Source organism: Panulirus ornatus, chromosome 63 (assembly GCF_036320965.1).
Source record: "Panulirus ornatus isolate Po-2019 chromosome 63, ASM3632096v1, whole genome shotgun sequence".
NCBI lineage: Eukaryota > Metazoa > Arthropoda > Malacostraca > Decapoda > Palinuridae > Panulirus > Panulirus ornatus.
In genome coordinates, this window is record NC_092286.1 from 14103016 (window position 1) to 14130476 (window position 27461).

Sequence of the window (27461 nt, forward strand, 5' to 3'; positions counted from 1 at the left end):
CAATCATGCTTGTAATTGAGCATATTTCTTTTACATTGAATAATTATTGTGCTCTGAGAATTTCAAAGTAAAGGTTTTGCTTTTAAGGGAAATGGGGATGTGTAGTTCATGCACAAATATCTTTTGATTTATGGATGAGGTAATTTAAACTGAAGAATTGTTTTAATGTCACTTTTTTCAGTAATTTAGTGGACACCACATGCACACACTGTACAGACCCAACCCAAGCACTTTTAACATTTTTTTTTTTTTTTTTGATGGGGTTGGCATTAGTCTACTTAATGGAGGGAAACTTCATTGTTGATTTTACTTCGAGTCTTGTGTTGGTATTTTGTTAAAAGTTAAGAATCCTGTTGAGATTCCAAATCTTGAATATAAATTTAAGGGTTTAGGGAAATTTTCAATGTATGCTGTATTATGAAATATAGGTACAGGTAATTTATCAGTTTAGCACCAGTTAAATAGAGGGAGATAACAAATTTATGGTAATTGAATTAATGGCAAAAAAAGTATCCATAGAAAAGTGGGTAACTAAGGGATATTTTTAATTGCTACTTTAGGAACATTCTAAGATGGCTGCATATTGTAGTTCCAAATGTAAACTGATGACCTTTGGTACCTGGCTCACGCTGGCGTATCCATAAAGCGACTTTGGGAATTGTTTGTACATTCATCCCGTGTCGTGCATCAGAGATAAACTTGGTCCCCTGGATTATCTGGGTGAGGACCGGGGAATGTATATTCCATAACTCCTTGAAGCTCCTAGTGGGCGGTGATCAAGGGGAGAAACCATACATTCCACAATTACCTTGAAAATTAAGAGTGTTGCTGAAGTTGTCGATTATTTTTATAGCTAATGTCCTATTACAGTCTTGCCGAATATTAAGGGCACCCCGTCATGGGTCCATGGTGTTCTATCCAAAGAAGAGATCAGAACATCATCCCCTCCAAGTGAAGGCCTCTCCTTTGGATGACAAAAACAAATGGGTGCAAATTGCAGAATTCCTTGGCTACGAAGCCAGCATGACCCACAATGTTCGTGTTGCAGACAAGCCAGGATCAAGTGAGTATTATCCAGGTTTTTGCTTTTTATTACTGCACCGATTGCCCACTCCTAATTTTTTGCTAAGTGTTGTATATGCTAATGGTTTACCCAGACTTTTTTTTTTTCTCCCCTACCCCTTTATTTTGCAAAAATGCGGGGTTCATGGTAGACATAAAATCATTGTATGTTTGGTGTTAGTGGAACTTTTACCTTAGACACCATTTTTAGGTTTATTACTGAAGGCTGATGAAGCTTGTAATACAAAAGTTTGGGAAATGGTGCAGAAATAGACCAAGGTATCATGAAGTGAGAATAGTATTGTCTAATTCATGGGACTTGTATCAAATGTATTAGATTAATGTAGAAAACTGGACCTTTGAAATTTCAATGTAAACATGATTGTATTTTAGATTTAAATTTTGTAACTACATTTTTCGTATTGTAGAGTTATTTTAAATGTTTATTTTGGGTTTGATTACATCCATTGGTAAAATGAGTTATACTCGTCGAATTGGATGACTTCAGGAAATACTTTAGTTGGTTTTGCCATTGCCATATTTCTATTACATATAATATTTTTTATCAATGTTTTGCTTTGTCGCTGTCTCCCGCGTTAGCAAGGTAGCGCAAGGAAACAGACGAAAGAAATGGCCCAACCCAACCCCACACACGTGTATATACATACACGTCCACACACGCAAATATACATACCTACACAGCTTTCCATGGTTTACCCCAGACGCTTCACATGCCCTGATTCAATCCACTGACAGCACGTCAACCCCAGTATACCACATCAATCCAATTCACTCTATTCCTTGCCCTCCTTTCACCCTCCTGCATGTTCAGGCCCCTATCACACAATTTTTTTCACTCCATCTTTCCACCTCCAATTTGGTCTCCCACATCTCCTCGTTCCCTCCACCTCCGACACAGATATCCTCCTGGTCAGTCTTTCCTCACTCATTCTCTCCATTAGCCCAAACCATTTCAAAACACCCTCTTCTGCTCTCTCAATCACTCTCTTTTTATTTCCACACATCTCTCTTACCCTTACGTTACTTACTCGATCAAACCACCTCACACCACACATTGTCCTCAAACATCTCATTTCCAGCACATCCATCCTCCTGTGCACAACTCTATCCATAGCCCACGCCTCGCAACCATACAACATTGTTGGAACCCCTATTCCTTCAAACATAGCCATTTTTGCTTTCCGAGATAATGTTCTCGACTTCCACACATTCTTCAAGGCTCCCAGAATTTTCGCCCCTTCCCCCACCCTATGATCCGCTTCCATGGTTCCATCTGCTTCCAGATCCACTCCCAGATATCTAAAACACTTTACTTCCTCCAGTTTTTCTCCATTCAAACTTTCCTCCCAATTGACTTGACCCTCAACCCTACTGTACCTAATAACCTTGCTCTTATTCACATTTACTCTTAACTTTCTTCTTTCACACACTTTACCAAACTGTCACCAGCTTCTGCAGTTTCTCGCATGAATCAGCCACCAGCACTGTATCATCAGCGAACAACAACTGACTCACTTCCCAAGCTCTCATCCCCAACAGACTTCATACTTGCCCCTCTTTCCAAAACTCTTGCATTTACCTCCCTAACAACCCCATCCATAAACAAATTAAACCACCATGGAAACATCACACACCCCTGCCGCAAACCTACATTCAGTGAGAACCAATCGCTTTCCTCTCTTCCTACACGTACACATGCCTTACATCCTCGATAAAAACTTTTCACTGCTTCTAACAACTTGCCTCCCACACCATATATTCTTAATACCTTCCACAGAGCATCTCTATCAACAGCTAATGTAATAATTCATAAATAGTTTAGCATGATTTTGCTCCTGAGGCACTGAGAAATTGAACAAAACGTAGTTCAATGTACCGATGAGTTATTATCCATGCTTAATACTTTAGAAAAGATTTATCTTGGTTTGACTTTATAGTTTAAATATTTATGGTTGTAATTTAGATATTTATGGTTGTAATTTTTAGAATATTTTAAAAGGTAGAATATTGGTAAGTTTTCCTTCCAAATATGCAATTGTCTTTCTACTGCTTCATGAATAGTACAAAGTCCAATCATGCTTGTAGTTGAACATATTTCTTTTACATTGAATAATTATTGTGCTCTGAGAATTTCTAAGTAAAGGTTTTGCTTTTAAGGGAAATGGGGATGTGTAGTTCATGCACAAATATCTTTTGATTTATGGATGAGGTAATTTAAACTGAAGAATTGTTTTAATGTCACTTTTTTCAGTAATTTAGTGGACACCACATGCACACACTATACAGACCCAACCCAAGCACTTTTAACCTTTTTCTATTTTTTTTTTTTTTTTCATTAGTCTACTTAATGGAGGGAAACTTCATAGTTGATTTTACATCGAATCTTGTGTTGGTATTTTGTTAAAAGTTGAGAATCCTGTTGAGATTCCAAATCTTAAATACAAATTTAAAGGTTTAGGCAAATTTTTCAGTGTATGCTGTATTATGAAATATAGGTATAGGTAATTTATCAGTTTAGCACCAGTTAAATAGAAAGAGGGAGATAAGAACAAATTTATGGTAATTGAATTAATGGCAAAAAAAAGTATCCATAGAAAAGTGGGTAACTAAAGGATATTTATAATTGTTACTTTAGGAACATTCTAAGATGGCTGCATATTGTAGTTCCAAATGTAAACTGATGACCTTTGGTACCTGGCTCACGCTGGCGTATCCATAAAGCGACTTTGGGAATTGTTTGTACATTCATCCCGTGTCGTGCATCAGAGATAAACTTGGTCCCCTGGATTATCTGGGTGAGGATCGGGGAATGTATATTCCATAACTCCTTGAAGCTCCTAGTGGGCGGTGATCAAGGGGAGAAACCATACATTCCACAATTACCTTGAAAATTAAGAGTGTTGCTGAAGTTGTCGATTATTTTTATAGCTAATGTCCTATTACAGTCTTGCCGAATATTAAGGGCACCCCGTCATGGGTCCATGGTGTTCTATCCAAAGAAGAGATCAGAACATCATCCCCTCCAAGTGAAGGCCTCTCCTTTGGATGACAAAAACAAATGGGTGCAAATTGCAGAATTCCTTGGCTACGAAGCCAGCATGACCCACAATGTTCGTGTTGCAGACAAGCCAGGATCAAGTGAGTATTGTCCAGGTTTTTGCTTTTTATTATTGCACCGATTGCCCACTCCTAATTTTTTTGCTAAGTGTTTTATACGCTAATGGTTTACCTTGACTTTTTTTTTTCTCCCCTACCCCCTTATTTTGCAAAAATGCGGGGTTCATGGTAGACATAAAATCATTGTATGTTTGGTGTTAGTGGAACTTTTACCTTAGACACCATTTTTAGGTTTATTACTGAAGGCTAATGAAGCTTGTAATACAAAAGTTTGGGAAATGGTGCAGAAATAGACCAAGGTATCATGAAGTGAGAATAGTATTGTCTAATTCATGGGACTTGTATTAGATTAATGTAGAAAACTGGACCTTTGAAATTTCAATGTAAACATGATTGTATTTTAGATTTAAATTTTGTAACTACATTTTTCGTATTGTCGTTATTTTAAATGTTTATTTTGGGTTTGATTACATCCATTGGTAAAATGAGTTATACTCGTCGAATTGGATGACTTCAGGAAATACTTTAGTTGGTTTTGCCATTGCCATATTTCTATTACATATAATATTTTTTATCATTGTTTTGCTTTGTCGCTGTCTCCCGCGTTAGCAAGTTAGCGCAAGGAAACAGACTAAAGAAATGGCCCAACCCAACCCCACACACTCAAATGTACATACCTACACAGCTTTCCATGGTTTACCCCAGACGCTTCACATGCCCTGATTCAATCCACTGACAGCACGTCAACCCCAGTATACCACATCGATCCAATTCACTCTATTCCTTGCCCTCCTTTCACCCTCCTGCATGTTCAGGCCCCTATCACACAATTTTTTTCTCTCCATCTTTCCACCTCCAATTTGGTCTCCCACATCTCCTCGTTCCCTCCACCTCCAACACATATATCCTCCTGGTCAATCTTTCCTCACTCATTCTCTCCATGTGCCCAAACCATTTCAAAACACCCTCTTCTGCTCTCTCAACCACGCTCTTTTTATTTCCACACATCTCTCTTACCCTTACGTTACTTACTCGATCAAACCACCTCACACCACACATTGTCCTCAAACATCTCATTTCCAGCACATCCATCCTCCTGTGCTCAACTCTATCCATAGCCCACGCCTCGCAACCATACAACATTGTTGGAACCCCTATTCCTTCAAACATAGCCATTTTTGCTTTCCGAGATAATGTTCTCGACTTCCACACATTCTTCAAGGCTCCCAGAATTTTCGCCCCCTCCCCCACCCTATGATCCGCTTCCATGGTTCCATCTGCTTCCAGATCCACTCCCAGATATCTAAAACACTTTACTTCCTCCAGTTTTTCTCCATTCAAACTTGCCTCCCAATTGACTTGACCCTCAACCCTACTGTACCTAATAACCTTGCTCTTATTCACATTTACTCTTAACTTTCTTCTTTCACACACTTTACCAAACTGTCACCAGCTTCTGCAGTTTCTCGCATGAATCAGCCACCAGCACTGTATCATCAGCGAACAATAACTGACTCACTTCCCAGCTCTCTCATCCCCAACAGACTTCATACTTGCCCCTCTTTCCAAAACTCTTGCTTTCACCTCCCTAACAACCCCATCCATAAACAAATTAAACCACCATGGAGACATCACACACCCCTGCCACAAACCTACATTCAGTGAGAACCAATCGCTTTCCTCTCTTCCTACACGTACACATGCCTTACATCCTCGATAAAAACTTTTCACTGCTTCTAACAACTTGCCTCCCACACCATATATTCTTAATACCTTCCACAGAGCATCTCTATCAACAGCTAATGTAATAATTCATAAAGAGTTTAGCATGATTTTGTTCCTGAGGCACTGAGAAATTGAACAAAATGTAGTTCAATGTACCGATGAGTTATTATCCATGGTTAATACTTTTGAAAAGATTTATCTTGGTTTGACTTTGTAGTTTAAATATTTATGGTTGTAATTTTTAGAATATTTTAAAAGGTAGAATATTGGTAAGTTTTCCTTCCAAATATGCAATTGACTTTCTACTGCTTCATGAATAGTACAAAGTCCAATCATGCTTGTAGTTGAGCATATTTCTTTTACATTGAATAATTATTGTGCTCTGAGAATTTCAAAGTAAAGGTTTTGCTTTTAAGGGAAATGGGGATGTGTAGTTCATGCACAAATATCTTTTGATTTATGGATGAGGTAATTTAAACTGAAGCATTGTTTTAATGTCACTTTTTTCAGTAATTTAGTGGACATCACATGCATACTCTGTACAGACCCAACCCAAGCACTTTTAACCTTTTTCTTTTTTTTTTTTATTTTTTTTTTTTGCATTAGTCTACTTGTGTTGGTATTTTGTTAAAAGTTAAGAATCCTGTTGAGATTCCAAATCTTAAATACAAATTTAAGGGTTTAGGCAAATTTTCAGTGTATGCTGTATTATGAAATATAGGTATAGGTAATTTATCAGTTTAGCACCAGTTAAATAGAAAGAGGGAGATAAGAACAAATTTATGGTAATTGAATTAATGGCAAAAAAAAGTATCCATAGAAAAGTGGGTAACTAAAGGATATTTATAATTGTTACTTTAGGAACATTCTAAGATGGCTGCATATTGTAGTTCCAAATGTAAACTGATGACCTTTGGTACCTGGCTCACGCTGGCGTATCCATAAAGCGACTTTGGGAATTGTTTGTACATTCATCCCGTGTCGTGCATCAGAGATAAACTTGGTCCCCTGGATTATCTGGGTGAGGATCGGGGAATGTATATTCCATAACTCCTTGAAGCTCCTAGTGGGCGGTGATCAAGGGGAGAAACCATACATTCCACAATTACCTTGAAAATTAAGAGTGTTGCTGAAGTTGTCGATTATTTTTATAGCTAATGTCCTATTACAGTCTTGCCGAATATTAAGGGCACCCCGTCATGGGTCCATGGTGTTCTATCCAAAGAAGAGATCAGAACATCATCCCCTCCAAGTGAAGGCCTCTCCTTTGGATGACAAAAACAAATGGGTGCAAATTGCAGAATTCCTTGGCTACGAAGCCAGCATGACCCACAATGTTCGTGTTGCAGACAAGCCAGGATCAAGTGAGTATTATCCAGGTTTTTGCTTTTTATTACTGCACCGATTGCCCACTCCTAATTTTTTTGCTAAGTGTTTTATACGCTAATGGTTTACCTTGACTTTTTTTTTTCTCCCCTACCCCCTTATTTTGCAAAAATGCGGGGTTCATGGTAGACATAAAATCATTGTATGTTTGGTGTTAGTGGAACTTTTACCTTAGACACCATTTTTAGGTTTATTACTGAAGGCTAATGAAGCTTGTAATACAAAAGTTTGGGAAATGGTGCAGAAATAGACCAAGGTATCATGAAGTGAGAATAGTATTGTCTAATTCATGGGACTTGTATCAAATGTATTAGATTAATGTAGAAAACTGGACCTTTGAAATTTCAATGTAAACATGATTGTATTTTAGATTTAAATTTTGTAACTACATTTTTCGTATTGTCGTTATTTTAAATGTTTATTTTGGGTTTGATTACATCCATTGGTAAAATGAGTTATACTCGTCGAATTGGATGACTTCAGGAAATACTTTAGTTGGTTTTGCCATTGCCATATTTCTATTACATATAATATTTTTTATCATTGTTTTGCTTTGTCGCTGTCTCCCGCGTTAGCAAGTTAGCGCAAGGAAACAGACGAAAGAAATGGCCCAACCCAACCCCACACACGTGTATATACATATACGTCCACACACTCAAATATACATACCTACACAGCTTTCCATGGTTTACCCCAGACGCTTCACATGCCCTGATTCAATCCACTGACAGCACGTCAACCCCAGTATACCACATCGATCCAATTCACTCTATTCCTTGCCCTCCTTTCACCCTCCTGCATGTTCAGGCCCCTATCACACAATTTTTTTCTCTCCATCTTTCCACCTCCAATTTGGTCTCCCACATCTCCTCGTTCCCTCCACCTCCAACACATATATCCTCCTGGTCAATCTTTCCTCACTCATTCTCTCCATGTGCCCAAACCATTTCAAAACACCCTCTTCTGCTCTCTCAACCACGCTCTTTTTATTTCCACACATCTCTCTTACCCTTACGTTACTTACTCGATCAAACCACCTCACACCACACATTGTCCTCAAACATCTCATTTCCAGCACATCCATCCTCCTGTGCTCAACTCTATCCATAGCCCACGCCTCGCAACCATACAACATTGTTGGAACCCCTATTCCTTCAAACATAGCCATTTTTGCTTTCCGAGATAATGTTCTCGACTTCCACACATTCTTCAAGGCTCCCAGAATTTTCGCCCCCTCCCCCACCCTATGATCCGCTTCCATGGTTCCATCTGCTTCCAGATCCACTCCCAGATATCTAAAACACTTTACTTCCTCCAGTTTTTCTCCATTCAAACTTGCCTCCCAATTGACTTGACCCTCAACCCTACTGTACCTAATAACCTTGCTCTTATTCACATTTACTCTTAACTTTCTTCTTTCACACACTTTACCAAACTCAGTCACCAGCTTCTGCAGTTTCTCGCATGAATCAGCCACCAGCACTGTATCATCAGCGAACAACAACTGACTCACTTCCCAAGCTCTCTCATCCCCAACAGACTTCATACTTGCCCCTCTTTCCAAAACTCTTGCTTTCACCTCCCTAACAACCCCATCCATAAACAAATTAAACCACCATGGAGACATCACACACCCCTGCCACAAACCTACATTCAGTGAGAACCAATCGCTTTCCTCTCTTCCTACACGTACACATGCCTTACATCCTCGATAAAAACTTTTCACTGCTTCTAACAACTTGCCTCCCACACCATATATTCTTAATACCTTCCACAGAGCATCTCTACCAACAGCTAATGTAATAATTCATAAAGAGTTTAGCATGATTTTGTTCCTGAGGCACTGAGAAATTGAACAAAACGTAGTTCAATGTACCGATGAGTTATTATCCATGCTTAATACTTTTGAAAAGATTTATCTTGGTTTGACTTTGTAGTTTAAATATTTATGGTTGTAATTTTTAGAATATTTTAAAAGGTAGAATATTGGTAAGTTTTCCTTCCAAATATGCAATTGACTTTCTACTGCTTCATGAATAGTACAAAGTCCAATCATGCTTGTAGTTGAGCATATTTCTTTTACATTGAATAATTATTGTGCTCTGAGAATTTCAAAGTAAAGGTTTTGCTTTTAAGGGAAATGGGGATGTGTAGTTCATGCACAAATATCTTTTGATTTATGGATGAGGTAATTTAAACTGAAGCATTGTTTTAATGTCACTTTTTTCAGTAATTTAGTGGACATCACATGCATACTCTGTACAGACCCAACCCAAGCACTTTTAACCTTTTTCTTTTTTTTTTTTTTTTTTTTTTTTTTTTTTTTTTTTTTGCATTAGTCTACTTGTGTTGGTATTTTGTTAAAAGTTAAGAATCCTGTTGAGATTCCAAATCTTAAATACAAATTTAAGGGTTTAGGCAAATTTTCAGTGTATGCTGTATTATGAAATATAGGTATTGCTAATTTATCAGTTTAGCACCAGTTAAATAGAAAGAGGGAGATAAGAACAAATTTATGGTAATTGAATTAATGGCAAAAAAAAGTATCCATAGAAAAGTGGGTAACTAAAGGATATTTATAATTGTTACTTTAGGAACATTCTAAGATGGCTGCATATTGTAGTTCCAAATGTAAACTGATGACCTTTGGTACCTGGCTCACGCTGGCGTATCCATAAAGCGACTTTGGGAATTGTTTGTACATTCATCCCGTGTCGTGCATCAGAGATAAACTTGGTCCCCTGGATTATCTGGGTGAGGATCGGGGAATGTATATTCCATAACTCCTTGAAGCTCCTAGTGGGCAGTGATCAAGGGGAGAAACCATACATTCCACAATTACCTTGAAAATTAAGAGTGTTGCTGAAGTTGTCGATTATTTTTATAGCTAATGTCCTATTACAGTCTTGCCGAATATTAAGGGCACCCCGTCATGGGTCCATGGTGTTCTATCCAAAGAAGAGATCAGAACATCATCCCCTCCAAGTGAAGGCCTCTCCTTTGGATGACAAAAACAAATGGGTGCAAATTGCAGAATTCCTTGGCTACGAAGCCAGCATGACCCACAATGTTCGTGTTGCAGACAAGCCAGGATCAAGTGAGTATTATCCAGGTTTTTGCTTTTTATTACTGCACCGATTGCCCACTCCTAATTTTTTTGCTAAGTGTTTTATACGCTAATGGTTTACCTTGACTTTTTTTTTTCTCCCCTACCCCCTTATTTTGCAAAAATGCGGGGTTCATGGTAGACATAAAATCATTGTATGTTTGGTGTTAGTGGAACTTTTACCTTAGACACCATTTTTAGGTTTATTACTGAAGGCTAATGAAGCTTGTAATACAAAAGTTTGGGAAATGGTGCAGAAATAGACCAAGGTATCATGAAGTGAGAATAGTATTGTCTAATTCATGGGACTTGTATCAAATGTATTAGATTAATGTAGAAAACTGGACCTTTGAAATTTCAATGTAAACATGATTGTATTTTAGATTTAAATTTTGTAACTACATTTTTCGTATTGTCGTTATTTTAAATGTTTATTTTGGGTTTGATTACATCCATTGGTAAAATGAGTTATACTCGTCGAATTGGATGACTTCAGGAAATACTTTAGTTGGTTTTGCCATTGCCATATTTCTATTACATATAATATTTTTTATCATTGTTTTGCTTTGTCGCTGTCTCCCGCGTTAGCAAGTTAGCGCAAGGAAACAGACGAAAGAAATGGCCCAACCCAACCCCACACACGTGTATATACATATACGTCCACACACTCAAATATACATACCTACACAGCTTTCCATGGTTTACCCCAGACGCTTCACATGCCCTGATTCAATCCACTGACAGCACGTCAACCCCAGTATACCACATCGATCCAATTCACTCTATTCCTTGCCCTCCTTTCACCCTCCTGCATGTTCAGGCCCCTATCACACAATTTTTTTCTCTCCATCTTTCCACCTCCAATTTGGTCTCCCACATCTCCTCGTTCCCTCCACCTCCAACACATATATCCTCCTGGTCAATCTTTCCTCACTCATTCTCTCCATGTGCCCAAACCATTTCAAAACACCCTCTTCTGCTCTCTCAACCACGCTCTTTTTATTTCCACACATCTCTCTTACCCTTACGTTACTCACTCGATCAAACCACCTCACACCACATTGTCCTCAAACATCTCATTTCCAGCACATCCATCCTCCTGTGCTCAACTCTATCCATAGCCCACGCCTCGCAACCATACAACATTGTTGGAACCCCTATTCCTTCAAACATAGCCATTTTTGCTTTCCGAGATAATTTTCTCGACTTCCACACATTCTTCAAGGCTCCCAGAATTTTCGCCCCCTCCCCCACCCTATGATCCGCTTCCATGGTTCCATTTGCTTCCAGATCCACTCCCAGATATCTAAAACACTTTACTTCCTCCAGTTTTTCTCCATTCAAACTTGCCTCCCAATTGACTTGACCCTCAACCCTACTGTACCTAATAACCTTGCTCTTATTCACATTTACTCTTAACTTTCTTCTTTCACACACTTTACCAAACTCAGTCACCAGCTTCTGCAGTTTCTCGCATGAATCAGCCACCAGCACTGTATCATCAGCGAACAACAACTGACTCACTTCCCAAGCTCTCTCATCCCCAACAGACTTCATACTTGCCCCTCTTTCCAAAACTCTTGCTTTCACCTCCCTAACAACCCCATCCATAAACAAATTAAACCACCATGGAGACATCACACACCCCTGCCACAAACCTACATTCAGTGAGAACCAATCGCTTTCCTCTCTTCCTACACGTACACATGCCTTACATCCTCGATAAAAACTTTTCACTGCTTCTAACAACTTGCCTCCCACACCATATATTCTTAATACCTTCCACAGAGCATCTCTACCAACAGCTAATGTAATAATTCATAAAGAGTTTAGCATGATTTTGTTCCTGAGGCACTGAGAAATTGAACAAAACGTAGTTCAATGTACCGATGAGTTATTATCCATGCTTAATACTTTTGAAAAGATTTATCTTGGTTTGACTTTGTAGTTTAAATATTTATGGTTGTAATTTTTAGAATATTTTAAAAGGTAGAATATTGGTAAGTTTTCCTTCCAAATATGCAATTGACTTTCTACTGCTTCATGAATAGTACAAAGTCCAATCATGCTTGTAGTTGAGCATATTTCTTTTACATTGAATAATTATTGTGCTCTGAGAATTTCAAAGTAAAGGTTTTGCTTTTAAGGGAAATGGGGATGTGTAGTTCATGCACAAATATCTTTTGATTTATGGATGAGGTAATTTAAACTGAAGCATTGTTTTAATGTCACTTTTTTCAGTAATTTAGTGGACATCACATGCATACTCTGTACAGACCCAACCCAAGCACTTTTAACCTTTTTCTTTTTTTTTTTTTTTTTTTTTTTTTTTTTTTTTTTTTTTTTTGCATTAGTCTACTTGTGTTGGTATTTTGTTAAAAGTTAAGAATCCTGTTGAGATTCCAAATCTTAAATACAAATTTAAGGGTTTAGGCAAATTTTTCAGTGTATGCTGTATTATGAAATATAGGTATAGGTAATTTATCAGTTTAGCACCAGTTAAATAGAAAGAGGGAGATAAGAACAAATTTATGGTAATTGAATTAATGGCAAAAAAAGTATCCATAGAAAAGTGGGTAACTAAAGGATATTTATAATTGTTACTTTAGGAACATTCTAAGATGGCTGCATATTGTAGTTCCAAATGTAAACTGATGACCTTTGGTACCTGGCTCACGCTGGCGTATCCATAAAGCGACTTTGGGAATTGTTTGTACATTCATCCCGTGTCGTGCATCAGAGATAAACTTGGTCCCCTGGATTATCTGGGTGAGGATCGGGGAATGTATATTCCATAACTCCTTGAAGCTCCTAGTGGGCGGTGATCAAGGGGAGAAACCATACATTCCACAATTACCTTGAAAATTAAGAGTGTTGCTGAAGTTGTCGATTATTTTTATAGCTAATGTCCTATTACAGTCTTGCCGAATATTAAGGGCACCCCGTCATGGGTCCATGGTGTTCTATCCAAAGAAGAGATCAGAACATCATCCCCTCCAAGTGAAGGCCTCTCCTTTGGATGACAAAAACAAATGGGTGCAAATTGCAGAATTCCTTGGCTACGAAGCCAGCATGACCCACAATGTTCGTGTTGCAGACAAGCCAGGATCAAGTGAGTATTGTCCAGGTTTTTGCTTTTTATTATTGCACCGATTGCCCACTCCTAATTTTTTTGCTAAGTGTTTTATACGCTAATGGTTTACCTTGACTCTTTCTTTTCTCCCCTACCCCCTTATTTTACAAAAATGCGGGGTTCATGGTAGACATAAAATCATTGTATGTTTGGTGTTAGTGGAACTTTTACCTTAGACACCATTTTTAGGTTTATTACTGAAGGCTGATGAAGCTTGTAATACAAAAGTTTGGGAAATGGTGCAGAAATAGACCAAGGTATCATGAAGTGAGAATAGTATTGTCTAATTCATGGGACTTGTATCAAATGTATTAGATTAATGTAGAAAACTGGACCTTTGAAATTTCAATGTAAACATGATTGTATTTTAGATTTAAATTTTGTAACTACATTTTTCGTATTGTCGTTATTTTAAATGTTTATTTTGGGTTTGATTACATCCATTGGTAAAATGAGTTATACTCGTCGAATTGGATGACTTCAGGAAATACTTTAGTTGGTTTTGCCATTGCCATATTTCTATTACATATAATATTTCTTGTTTTGCTTTGTCGCTGTCTCCCGCGTTAGCGAGGTAGCGCAAGGAAACAGACGAAAGAATGGCCCAACCCACCCACGTACACATGTATATACATACACGTCCACATGCGCAAATATACATATGTATAAATCTCAACATATACATATATATACAGACATATACATATGTACATAATTCATACTGTCTGCCTTTATTTATTCCCATTGCCACCCTGCCACATGAAATAACCCCCTCCCCCCTTGTTTGCTAGGAAGACAACAAATGCCCCATTCGTTCACACTCTAACTGTTGTGTAATAATGCACCGAAACCAGAGCTCCCTTTCCACATCCAGACCCCACAGAACTTTCTATGGTTTACCCCAGATGCTTCACATGCCCTGGTTCAATCCATTGACAGCACGTCGACCCCGGTATACAACATCGTTGCATTTCACTCTATTCCTTGCAAGCCTTTCCCTCTCCTGCATGTTCAGTCCCCGATCTCTCAAAATCTTTTTAACTCCATCCTTCCCCCTCCAGTTTGGTCTCCCACTTCTTGTTCCCTTCACCTGTGACACACATATCCTCTTTGTCAGTCTTTCCTCACTCATGCTCTCCATGTGACCAAGCCATTTCAGTACACCCTCCTCTGGTCTCTCAACCACACTTATTACCACACCTCTTGCCCTTTCATTACTTATTCGATCAAACCACCTCACTCCACAGTCCTCAAACATCTCGTTTCCAACACATCCACCCTTTTTCGCACCACACCATCTATAGACCATGCCTTGCAACCACATAACATTGTTGGAATCGCTATTCCTTCATACATACCCATTTTTGCTCATATGCATATATACATGTGCATTAGCAATATATACTTACACTTTTTTTTTTTTTTTTTTTTCCGCTGTCTCCCGCGTTTGCGAGGTAGCGCAAGGAAATAGACGAAAGAAATGGCCCAACCCACCCCCATACACATGCCTTGATTCAATCCACTGACAGCACGTCAACCCCGGTATACCACATCGCTCCAATTCACTCTATTCTTTGCCCTCCTTTCACCCTCCTGCATGTTCAGGCCCCGATCACACAAAATCTTTTTCACTCCATCTTTCCACCTCCAATTTGGTCTCCCTCTTCTCCTCGTTCCCTCCACCTCCGACACATATATCCTCTTGGTCAATCTTTCCTCACTCATTCTCTCCATGTGACCAAACCATTTCAAAACACCCTCTTCTGCTCTCTCAACCATGCTCTTTTTATTTCCACACATCTCTCTTACCCTTATGTTACTCACTCGATCAAACCACCTCACACCACACATTCTCCTCAAACATCTCATTTCCAGCACATCCATCCTCCTGCGCACAACTCTATCCATAGTCCACGCCTCGCAATCATACAACATTGTTGGAACCACTATTCCTTCAAACATACCCATTTTTGCTTTCCGAGATAATGTTCTCGACTTCCACACATTCTTCAAGGCTCCCAGAATTTTCGCCCCCTCCCCCACCCTATGATCCACTTCCGCTTCCATGGTTCCATCCGCTGCCAGATCCACTCCCAGATATCTAAAACACTCACTTCCTCCAGTTTTTCTCCATTCAAACTCACCTCCCAATTGAATTGACCCTCAACCCTACTGTACCTAATAACCTTGCTCTTATTCACATTTACTCTTAACTTTCTTCTTTCACACACTTTACCAAACTCAGTCACCAGCTTCTGCAGTTTCTCACATGAATCAGCCACCAGCGCTGTATCATCAGCGAACAACTACTGACTCACTTCCCAAGCTCGCTCATCCCCAACAGACTTCATACTTGCCCCTCTTTCCAAAACTCTTGCATTCACCTCCCTAACAACCCCATCCATAAACAAATTAAACAACCATGGAGACATCACACACCCCTGCCGCAAACCTACATTCACTGAGAACCAATCGCTTTCCTCTCTTCCTACACGTACACATGCCTTACATCCTCGATAAAAACTTTTCACTGCTTCTAACAACTTGCCTCCCACACCACATATTCTTAATACCTTCCACAGAGCATCTCTATCAACTCTATCATATGCCTTCTCCAGATCCATAAATGCTACATACAAATCCATTTGCTTACACATGTGTGCACATATAAACATATGTTCATACTTGCTTGCCATCATCCATTCTTGCCCCTTCTTCACCACATGAAACTTCATTGCTACCACCTCCTGTTTCAGCGTGGTAGCGCCAGAAAACAGACCAAAAAAATCTGCCGCGAATTTTTTAGTCTTTAGTGGTTTAGTGTATAGCAACCTAATCCTGTTAATCTTCACGGCTTTCCCTATCAATGGGACTGTCCATAATTGCAGGTATAGTAAGTGAAGGCACATGTGCCAGTTTACTGTTATTGTAAATTAGCCCTGTTAACTTCATACAAGGATTTTATTGCCGGTTTATTAAGCTATAACAATTTTGATGGCTAAATCTTGGGGAAGAAAAAGAATATTATAAACAAATCTTTTGCATGTTGAAGGGGCAATAGACCTCCCTTCATGTGATATCTATATGAAAAGGTTTTCCTTGAAGCCTTGCTTTGTGATGCTACCTCACTGAGGTGAGAAGTTGATTAATCTCATTGGCTTAAGAGAACCCCCCTCTCTCTCTCTCTCTCTCTCTCTCTCTCTCTCTCTCTCTCTCTCTCTCTATTCCTTTTTTTATATGAAAATTTACTAATTTGATTTTGTTCGGTCAAGAAAAATGCCTCCATGTATGATGATTTCACAGAAAAGACCATCATTCCCATGGGTGACTTTACACTTAATGGCCAAGTGAATCAGGACATTATGATCAAGGGTTCTGTTTGAGGAAGGAAAGTGTTTATGCCAGAGTATTGGTTTTCATTACTTGTACTTATGCCATGGGACTGTTTTTGTTACTGTGATATTATGGGACCTGTACAGTGATTAAATGATAGGACTGATGTCTTGAATGAATATTATTAGGACTGATGTCTTGAATGAAAATTGTTATATTTTGCTTTGTCACTGTCTCCCACGTTAGGGAGAAACTGGCGAAAGAATGGCCCAACCCACCCACATACACATGTATATACATACACATCCAAACACGCAAATATACATACCTATGCATCTCAAAATCTACATATATATAGACATATACATATATACACGTGTACATAATTCATACTGTCTGCCTTTATTCATTCCCATCGCCACCGTGCCACACATGAAATGACAACCCCCTGCATGTGCATGAGGTAGCGCTAGGAAAAGACAACAAAGGCCACATTCATTCACACAGTCATATATAATGCACTGAAACCACAGCTCCCTTTCCTCATCCAGGCCCCACAGAACTAACTATGGTTTACCCCAGACACTTCACATGCCCTGGTTCAATCCATTGAAAGCACGTCGACCCTGGTATACCACATCGTTCCAGTTCACTCCATTCCTTGCACGCCTTTCACCCTCCAGCATGTTTAAGCCCCATCACTCAATCTTTTTCACCATCTTTCCACCCCCAGTTTGGTCTCGCACTTGTTCCCTCCACCTCGCATATAGCCTCTTGGTCTATCTTTCCTCATTCTCTCCATGTGACCAAACCATTTCAAAACGCTCTTCTGATCTCTCAACCACACCTCTCAGCACATTAACATCCAAAAGTCTCTCTTTTCGCGCACCAATCAATTAACACATAATCCAATAACGCTCTCTGACCATCTCTCCTACTTACATAAATATACTTATGTATATCTCTATTTTCAAACCAGGTATTCCCAATCACCAGTCCTTTTTCAGCACAAATCTACAAGCTTTTCACCATTTCCATTTACAGCACTGAACACCCCATGGACACTAATTATTCCCTCAACTGCCACATTACTCACATTTGCATTCAAATCACCCATCACTCTAATCTGGTCTCGTACATCAAAACTACTAACACACACTGAGCTGCTCCCAAAATGCTTGCGCCTCATGATCTTTCTTATAGCCAGGTGCATATGCACCCATAATCACTCATCCCTATCTACTTTGTTTTACCCATATCAATCTAGTTTACTTTCTTACACTCTTATCACATACTCCCACTACTCCTGTTCAGTAGTAGTCCTACTCCTTCCCTTGCTGTTTTCCTCTCACTAACCCCTGACTACTCCCAAGACATTCCCAAACCACTCTTCTCCTTTACTCTTGAGCTTCGTTTCACTCGGAGCCAAAACATCCAGGTTCCTTTCTTCATACTACCTATCTCTTTTTTTTCTCGTCTTGGTTACATCCACACACATTTTGACACCCCATCTGAGCCTTTGAGGAGGATGAGCACTCCCCGTGACTCCTTCTGTTTCCCTTTTAGGAAGTTGAAATGCAAGGAGGGGAGGGTTTCTAGACCCCTGCTCTCGTCCCCTTTAGTCGTCGCCTGCAACACATGAGGGGTGCATGAGAAGTATTATTTCTCCCATCCCCAGGGATATATTAGTTGTAAATGAAATGTTTTAATGAATTTTGCACATTTTTTCTTGCAGTCTCTTGTGGTCCAGACAAAGTGTGTTTCTTTGGAGAAGATTAACTTGCACTTCATTGATACTAACAGCAAGATGGGCCATGGTTGGCTTCCAACACAACGGTTAAGTAAACGAGGACTTTATGATGAAGGGTTGCTTTGCAAGTCCTAGTAAATATTGTGTTTGAGAAAGGCAAGTATATATACCAGTTAGAGCACATGTTTTCATTAATTGCACTTAATGTCGTGAGTTTGTTGTTGGTAATGTATTGATAGTGATGATAATTTTGAGCCAAAACACATGAATGTACCATGATATTTTATGATAGGACTGATTTCTTGAAAGATAATGATATATGTCCTAAATGAAATTTGCTTTAATGAATGGTGCATTTCTGTTTGCAGTCTCTTCCAGTCCAGATGAAGCGTGTTGCTTTGGAGATTTAACTTTTCATTGATATTAGCAGCAAGATGGGCACGGCTGCTTCCAGACAAATGCTGAGAAAACTGATTTCACAGAAAAGACAATCATTCCCATAGGTGACTTCCCACTTAATGGCCAAGTGAATCAAGACTTTATGATCAAGGGTTGCTGTGCAAAGTCTAAAGAAATTTGTCTTGTTTGAGAGGCAAGTATTTATACCATTTAGAGTATTTTTGATTGCTTATTCTTAAGGTCTTGATTATAATTTGGGCCAAAACACTCCCTTTCCGCATCGAGGCCCCACAAAACTTTCCATGGTTTACCCCAGACGCCTCACATGCCCTGGTTCAATCCATTGACTACTGGTACATCAACCCCAGTATACCACATCGTTCCAATTCACTTTATTCCTTGCACACCTTTCTCCCTCCTGCATGTTCAGGCCCCGATCACTTAAAAAAAATTTTCGCTCCATCTTTACACCTCCAATTTGGTTTCCCATTTCTCATTCCCTCCACCTCTGACACACATATCCTCTTGGTCAGTCTTTCCTCTCATTCTGTCCATGTGACCAAACCATTTCAAAACACCCTCTTCTGCTCTCTCAACCACACTTTATTACCACATGTCTCTTACCCTTTCATTACATATTCGATCAAACCACCTCACTACATATTGTCCTCAAACATCTCATTTCGAACGCATCCACCTTCCTCCGCACAACTCTATCCATAGCCCACACCTCGCAACCATATAACATCATTGGATCTGCTATTCCTTCAAACATACCCATATTTGCTTCCCAAGATAACGTTCTCGACTTCCAAACATTTTTCAATGTTCCCAGAACTTTCGCCCCTCCACTACCCAGATATCTAAAACACTTCACTTCCTCCAGTTTTTCTCCATTCAAACTTACCTCCCAATTGACTTGTCCATCAACCCTACTGTACCTAATAACCTTGCTCTTATTCACATTTACTCTCAGATTTCTTCTTTCACACACTTTACCAAACTGTCACCAGCTTCTGCAGTTTCTCACCTGAATCAGCCACTAGTGCTGTATTGTCAGCGAACAACTGACTCTTGTTCCCAAGCTCTCTCATCCACAACATACTGCATACTTGCCCCTTTCCAAAACTTTCATTCACCTCCCTAACAACCCCATCCATAAACAAATTAAACAACCATGGAGACATTATGCACCCCTGCCGCAAACCAACGTTCACTGAGAACCAATAACTTTCCTCTCTTCCGACACGTATGCATGCCTTACATCCTCGATAAAGACTTTTCACTGCTTTTAACAACTTACCTCCTACACCATTTATTCTTAATACCTTCCACAGAGCATCTCTACCAACTCTTATCATATACCTTCTCCAGATCCATAAATGCTACATACAAATCCATTTGCTTTCCTTAGTATTTCTCATACATTTTTCAAAGCAAAAACATGATCCACACATCCTCTACCACTTCTGAAACCACACTGATCTTCCCCAATCTGATGCTCTGTACATGCCTTCACCCTCTCAATCAATACATTCCCGTATGATTTCCCAGGAATACTCAACTTATACCTCTGTAATTTAAGCACTCGCTCTTATCCCCTTTACCTTTGTACAATGGCGCTATGCAAGTATTCCACCAATCCTCAGGCACCTCACCATGAGTCAAACATACATTAAATAGCTTTACCAACCAGTCAACAATAGTCAGCCTCTTTTTTGATAAATTCCACTGAAATACCATCCAAATCTGCTTCCTTGCTGGCTTTCATCTTCTGTAAAGCTTGTACTACCTCTTCTGTTTACCAAATCATTCTCCCTAACCCTCTCACCACCTCGACCAAAACACCCTATATCTGGCACTCTCATTAAACACATTCCACAAACCTTCAAAATACTCCCTCCATCTCCTCACATCACCATTAGCGCCCCCCCTCCCTGATGTTACCATTTGTTCTCTTGTGTTACGCTCTTTATTTACCTCCTTCCAAAACATCTTTTTATTCTCAATTTGATGATACTCTTTCACCACAATTCTCATTTGCCATTTTTCACCTTTCACTTTTTTTTTTTTATCTCCCGCCTCTTTCTTTTACACATCTCCCAGTCATTTGTATTATTTCCCAGCAAAAATCTTCCAAATGTGTCTCTTCTCTTTCACTAATAATCTTACTTCATCCCACCATTCACTACCCATTTTAATGTGCCCCCCTCCAATGCTTCTCATGCCACAAGCATCTTTTGCACAAGCCTAAAATGTTTTAATGAATTGTGCATTTTTTCTTGCAGTCTCTTGTGGTCCAAACGAAGCGTATTGCTTTGGAGAAGATTAACTTGCACTTCATTGATACTAACAGCAAGATGGGCCATGGTTGGCTTCCAACACAACGGTCAAGTAAATGAGGACTTTATGATCAAGGGTTGCTTTGCATGTCCAAACAAATGTCTTGTGTGAGAAAGGCAAGTATTTATACCAGTTAGAGTACTGGTTTTCATTACTTGTACTTAATGTTGAGATTGTTGTTGGTAATGTATTGATATTGATAATTTTGAGCCAAAACACATGAATGTATTGTGATATTTGATGATAGGACTGATTTCTTGAAAGAAAATTATATTTGTCCTAAATGAAATATGCTTTAATGAATGGTGCATTTCTGTTTGCACTCTCTTCTGGTCCAGATGAAGCATGTTGCTTTGGAGATTTAACTTGCTTTTCATTGATATTAGCAGCAAGATGGGCATGGCTGCTTCCAGACAAATGCTGTGAAAACTGATTTCACTGAAAAGACAATCATTCCCATGGTTGGCTTCCCACACATCGGTCAAGTGAACCAGGACTTTATGATCAAGGGTTGCTGTGCAGGTCCAAAGAAACGTATCTTGTGTTTGAGAGAGGCAGATATTTATACCATTGAGTATTTTTCATTACTTGTACTTAATGTCTTGATTATTATAATTAGGGCCAAAACACATGAATGTACAGATATTGAATGATAGGCCTGATTTCTTGAATGAAAATTATATTGGTCCTATATGAAATGTTTTGATGACTTGTGCATTTTTGCTTGGTCTTCTGATTCAGATGAAGCGTGTTGCTTTTGAGAATATTAACTCTGTATATTGATAATGACAAGATGGGCCATGGCCACTTCCAGACGAGTGCTGAGAAAACTGCCTTTATGGAACCCCTTAAAAAGGACAAGAAGCTACTGCAATAAACTGCATATGGCTAGAGCATTGGTTTCATTAAACCCTCTGAGTTGCTTCCAGTGAATGTAAATTCTTAGTCTTGCATAGCTTTCAAAACTTTATTACTCTATTACCAATTGAATAAGGTTCTTCAGGTACACAGTTGAACATGAAACCCATATGCTTTTCAAAACAGATTTCATAAGAACTTCAATTCAATAGCACTTTATACCGGTGATAAAGTACGATTGTTGATTTTTGAATATATTTGGTGTAAATTGGATCTTCATAGGCTTCCTGGTGCTACCTCTTATGCTGGAAACTGATAAAGTACATATTAATTGAAGTTTGTGTTCATGAACATTTTGAAATGTAGAATCTAGATCAGATTAGTTGGTAATTTTTGAAAGGTTTTACGACGGGTGTGTGATGTCTCCATGGTTGTTTAACGTGTTTATGGATGGGGTTGTTATGGTGGTGAATGCAAGAGTTTTGGAAAGAGGAGCAAGTATGCAGTCTGATATGGATGAGAGCGCTTGGGAAGTGAGTCAGTTGTTGTTCGATGATGATAACGCTGGTGGATGATTCAGGTGACAGTGCAGAAGCTGGTGGCTTGTTTTGGTAAAGTGTGTGAAAGAAGAAAGCTGAGAGTAAATGTGAATAAGAGCAAGGTTATTAGGTACAGTAGGATTGAGGGAAAAGTCAATTGGGAGGTAAGTTTGAATGGAGGGAAACTTGGAATAAGTGAAGTGTTTGATATCTGGGAGTGGATGGAAGCGAAAGTGAATCACAGGGTGGGGGAGGGGGCGAAAGTTCTGGTAGCGTTAAAAAATGTTTGGAAGTCGTGAATGTTATTTTGGAAAGGAAAAATGGGTATGTTTGAAGGAATAGTGGTTCCAACAATGTTATATGGTTGCTAGGCATGGGCTATAGATAGTTGAGGAGGGTGGACGTGCTGGAAATGAGATGTTTGAGGACAATGTGGTGTGAGGTGGTTTGATCGAGTAAGTAATGAACGGGTGAGATGTTGGGTAATAGTGTGGTTGAGAGAGCAGAAGAGTGTGTGTTGAAATGATTTGGTCACAAGGAGAGAATGAGTGAGGAAATGTTGACAAAGAGGATATATGTTTCAGAGTTGGAGGGAACGAGAAGTGATCGGGGTCTGAACATGCAGTATGGTGAAAGGCATGCAAGGAATAGTGAATTGGAATTGTGGTATACATGGGTGGACGTACTGTCAATGGATTGAACAAGGGCATGTGAAGCCTCTGGGGTAAACCATGGAAAGTTTTGTGGGGCGTGGATGTGAAAACGGAGAGGTGGTTTCGGTGCATTATACATGACAGAGACAGAGTGTGAACGAATGTGGCCTTGCTTGTCTTTTCTTAGCGCTACCTCGCGCACATGAGGTGGTTAATTCATTTGTGGCGGGGTGGCGACGGGAATGAATAAGGGCAGACAGTACGAATTATGTACATGTCTGTCTGTTTTTATATATGTTCGTTGAGATGTATAGGTATATGTACGTGTGTGTATATACATGTGGTGGGGCCATGGTTTCGTCTTTCCTTGCGCTGCCTCGCTCACGTGGGAGACAGCCACAAAGTATAATAAAATATGAATATATCTAAAATATGCTGTTGAGTTGTGGTAAATATAGGAAATGGTTTGGAAGAAAAGTTTACTGTTTTGGAAGAATTTGATTGAAAATGACAGTTGTCTGAAGCAATGGGAACTTCCTTGAGGGATGGCCACCACAGGTTTCCATTGCTGCTTATCCTTCAATAGCCAACCTTGAACAGGTCACTGGCTTAGGCCACCTCTTATCGCTTTTTCAGATATTCCAAGCTAATGCTCGTGCCTACTACATTCTATTGTTCATACCAACTTTCCAAAAGACTTGGGATAGCACCTAAGTAACCTCAGGGAAATCTAGTGACAAAGATATGTACCGCACTGAAAGATTGCACTCTTGACAGCCGATAAATTGCTTGCTCACTAAGTGCGTTGACCCTCCTGATACCCAGACAAGTGCTAAAGTTGATATTCCTCCCTGGTTTTGGCTGTTTTACTGAATTAGTATAGGAGTTTAGGTACAATGTGAAATCCATGTGTAATTACTTGGGAATCTTTAAGTTTGGGGTACACACTTTATACATGTAGAAGTTTAAACCAAGAGAAGTGTAAACAGGTTAAGGGTTGATGTTGCCGTGTACTTAGCGGGTATCTGAAAACTTATCCGAGATGGTTTGATGTTCCTTTGGGGTTCAGACTGAAAGCCAAAATCTGGTGTTTGGATGCTAATGAAAAGTGGTAGATTTGAGGGGTAGGAGAGAGCTTTTATTATTGCTGTCTATGTATGTCTACTTGGGCCAGGATTTTATTACGTTGAAAATATTGAGTTTGAGGCCAAAAGACAAAGGAAATGGTTAGCATATAGGCTTGAACATTATTTGATATCCGACGAAGAATGAATTTCAAGTGGAGTGAGGATGGTGTTTGGATGCTAATGAAAAGTGGTAGATTTGAGGGGTAGGAGAGAGCTTTTATTATTGCTGTCTATGTATGTCTACTTGGGCCAGGATTTTATTACGTTGAAAATATTGAGTTTGAGGCCAAAAGACAAAGGAAATGGATAGCATATAGGCTTGAACATTATTTGATATCCGACGAAGAATGAATTTCAAGTGGAGTGAGGAAGTTGATGTGTAGTAGCGGCTAGCAGGGTGCTAACTGTTTTCCAGGAGTTATTTCGTAATAATGAAAATCAGGTTTTGCTGTTTGTTGCACAAGAGCAAGGGATTTTGAGTTGTTAGAACAACGAAAAGAATGGGAGCAACTGACTTTCTAGAATGTTTGAATAGCCAAAGGGGTATGAAGAATACTTTGTACCAATAGAAACGCGGATTTCCAAGTATTCAATACATGATAAATATGACGGGCAAACATGTTCAAATGAATCCATTTTGAAGAGTACAGAAATGCATAATCGCGTAATGTTACGCAGTGGCTTGTTTCCACAATTATAGTTCATGGTTTTCCTCGAAATATTTTTCTGATTCACGGGTAGAAAGTGTATTTCAATAAACCAACGTATTGTCAAAAAAACTTTTAAGAGTTGAACCCATTTCAATAAACCAAAGGAGTCTAAAAAAATTAAGTTGAACACAAACCTCCCATTGACACCAAGAGTCTTTTAGTTCTGCCTTCTAATAATGATTTTACTTCATGTTGCTTAAAACCTTAATGTAAATGTTCATTTCGGCAACAATAATACCATAAAGAATATCTTGATCAGAAAGTACTGAATGTATCTATGAAGAGCCATGTAGAAAAGTTTTGTTGGGCAGACTGGTAAGGATTTTTGTTGCTTATGCAACATATAGTATAAGAATGAAATTGTTTAATCGCGGTATAAACTATCAATGTATTGACGGGAGTAGTGCCATCTGTTAATAACTTTAGTGGATTTATTATATTTATTTTTATTATACTTTGTCGCTGTCTCCCGCGTTTGCGAGGTAGCGCAAGGAAACAGACGAAAGAAATGGCCCAACCCCCCCCCCCATACACATGTATATACATACGTCCACACACGCAAATATACATACCTACACAGCTTTCCATGGTTTACCCCAGACGCTTCACATGCCTTGATTCAATCCACTGACAGCACGTCAACCCCGGTATACCACATCGCTCCAATTCACTCTATTCCTTGCCCTCCTTTCACCCTCCTGCATGTTCAGGCCCCGATCACACAAAATCTTTTTCACTCCATCTTTCCACCTCCAATTTGGTCTCCCTCTTCTCCTCGTTCCCTCCACCTCCGACACATATATCCTCTTGGTCAATCTTTCCTCACTCATTCTCTCCATGTGCCCAAACCACTTCAAAACACCCTCTTCTGCTCTCTCAACCACGCTCTTTTTATTTCCACACATCTCTCTTACCCTTACGTTACTCACTCGATCAAACCACCTCACACCACACATTGTCCTCAAACATCTCATTTCCAGCACATCCATCCTCCTGCGCACAACTCTATCCATAGCCCACGCCTCGCAACCATACAACATTGTTGGAACCACTATTCCTTCAAACATACCCATTTTTGCTTTCCGAGATAATGTTCTCGACTTCCACACATTCTTCAAGGCCCCCAGAATTTTCGCCCCCTCCCCCACTCTATGATCCACTTCCGCTTCCATGGTTCCATCCGCTGCCAGATCCACTCCCAGATATCTAAAACACTTCACTTCCTCCAGTTTTTCTCCATTCAAACTCACCTCCCAATTGACTTGACCCTCAACCCTACTGTACCTAATAACCTTGCTCTTATTCACATTTACTCTTAACTTTCTTCTTCCACACACTTTACCAAACTCAGTCACCAGCTTCTGCAGTTTCTCACATGAATCAGCCACCAGCGCTGTATCATCAGCGAACAACAACTGACTCACTTCCCAAGCTCTCTCATCCCCAACAGACTTCATACTTGCCCCTCTTTCCAAAACTCTTGCATTTACCTCCCTAACAACCCCATCCATAAACAAATTAAACAACCATGGAGACATCACACACCCCTGCCGCAAACCTACATTCACTGAGAACCAATCACTTTCCTCTCTTCCTACACGTACACATGCCTTACATCCTCGATAAAAACTTTTCACTGCTTCTAACAACTTTCCTCCCACACCATATATTCTTAATAAAAACTTTAGTGGAATACTACGAAAATACTTCTATGAATAGATACATAATTGTACAAATTGCATAGCTTTAATGATAAAATTTGGTCCACTTAGATGCGCAATTGTACAAATTGCATAGCTTTATTGATAATTTGTAAATCCTCCTTTTGGTCCACATAAGTTTGATACACTCGTCTGTTTGGGACGCACCCGACCTCCATTTGGACAGTTGCTTGTTTACTAAATGGCGCCCTAGTTGCGTCTTTTCCTTGTACATCAACCAACATAATTCTTGTATCTCCCCTGCTGTGATTATTACACGAAAATGCACTTGGAACTTGTTTGATTTCCCCCTTGGAATCTAGGAATATACTTGATTCTTAACTCGCTTTCCATATGGTCAAATCATTTCAATACACTCTTCTGCTCTCCCAACCACACTCTTTATTACCACGCATCTCCCTTTCGTAAGCTTATTCGATCAAACCACCTCACACCACATATTGTCCTCAAACATTTCATTGCCAACACGCCCAACCCT

The 27461-nt window shown here is 39.4% G+C and overlaps 1 protein-coding gene across 6 annotated transcripts; it reads left to right on the forward strand.

The window, feature by feature from the left end:
* Positions 1-317: 317 nt before the first annotated feature.
* LOC139745917 (large ribosomal subunit protein uL3-like) lies at positions 318-22268 on the forward strand. Of its 6 annotated transcripts, none has more exons than XM_071656587.1 (9): positions 318-1063; positions 4029-4221; positions 7097-7289; positions 10216-10408; positions 13337-13529; positions 18619-18789; positions 19002-19225; positions 21321-21491; positions 21762-22268. In XM_071656587.1, exons 2-4 carry the CDS (start codon positions 4192-4194, stop codon positions 10317-10319), a joined length of 327 nt encoding a protein of 108 aa, XP_071512688.1. In that variant the 5' UTR covers positions 318-1063; positions 4029-4191; the 3' UTR covers positions 10320-10408; positions 13337-13529; positions 18619-18789; positions 19002-19225; positions 21321-21491; positions 21762-22268. The 6 variants fall into 4 exon arrangements, with proteins under 6 accessions (XP_071512689.1, XP_071512688.1, XP_071512692.1 ...); XM_071656588.1 differs by having other exon boundaries at positions 21714-22268; XM_071656586.1 differs by having other exon boundaries at positions 21321-22268.
* Positions 22269-27461: the final 5193 nt, after the last annotated feature.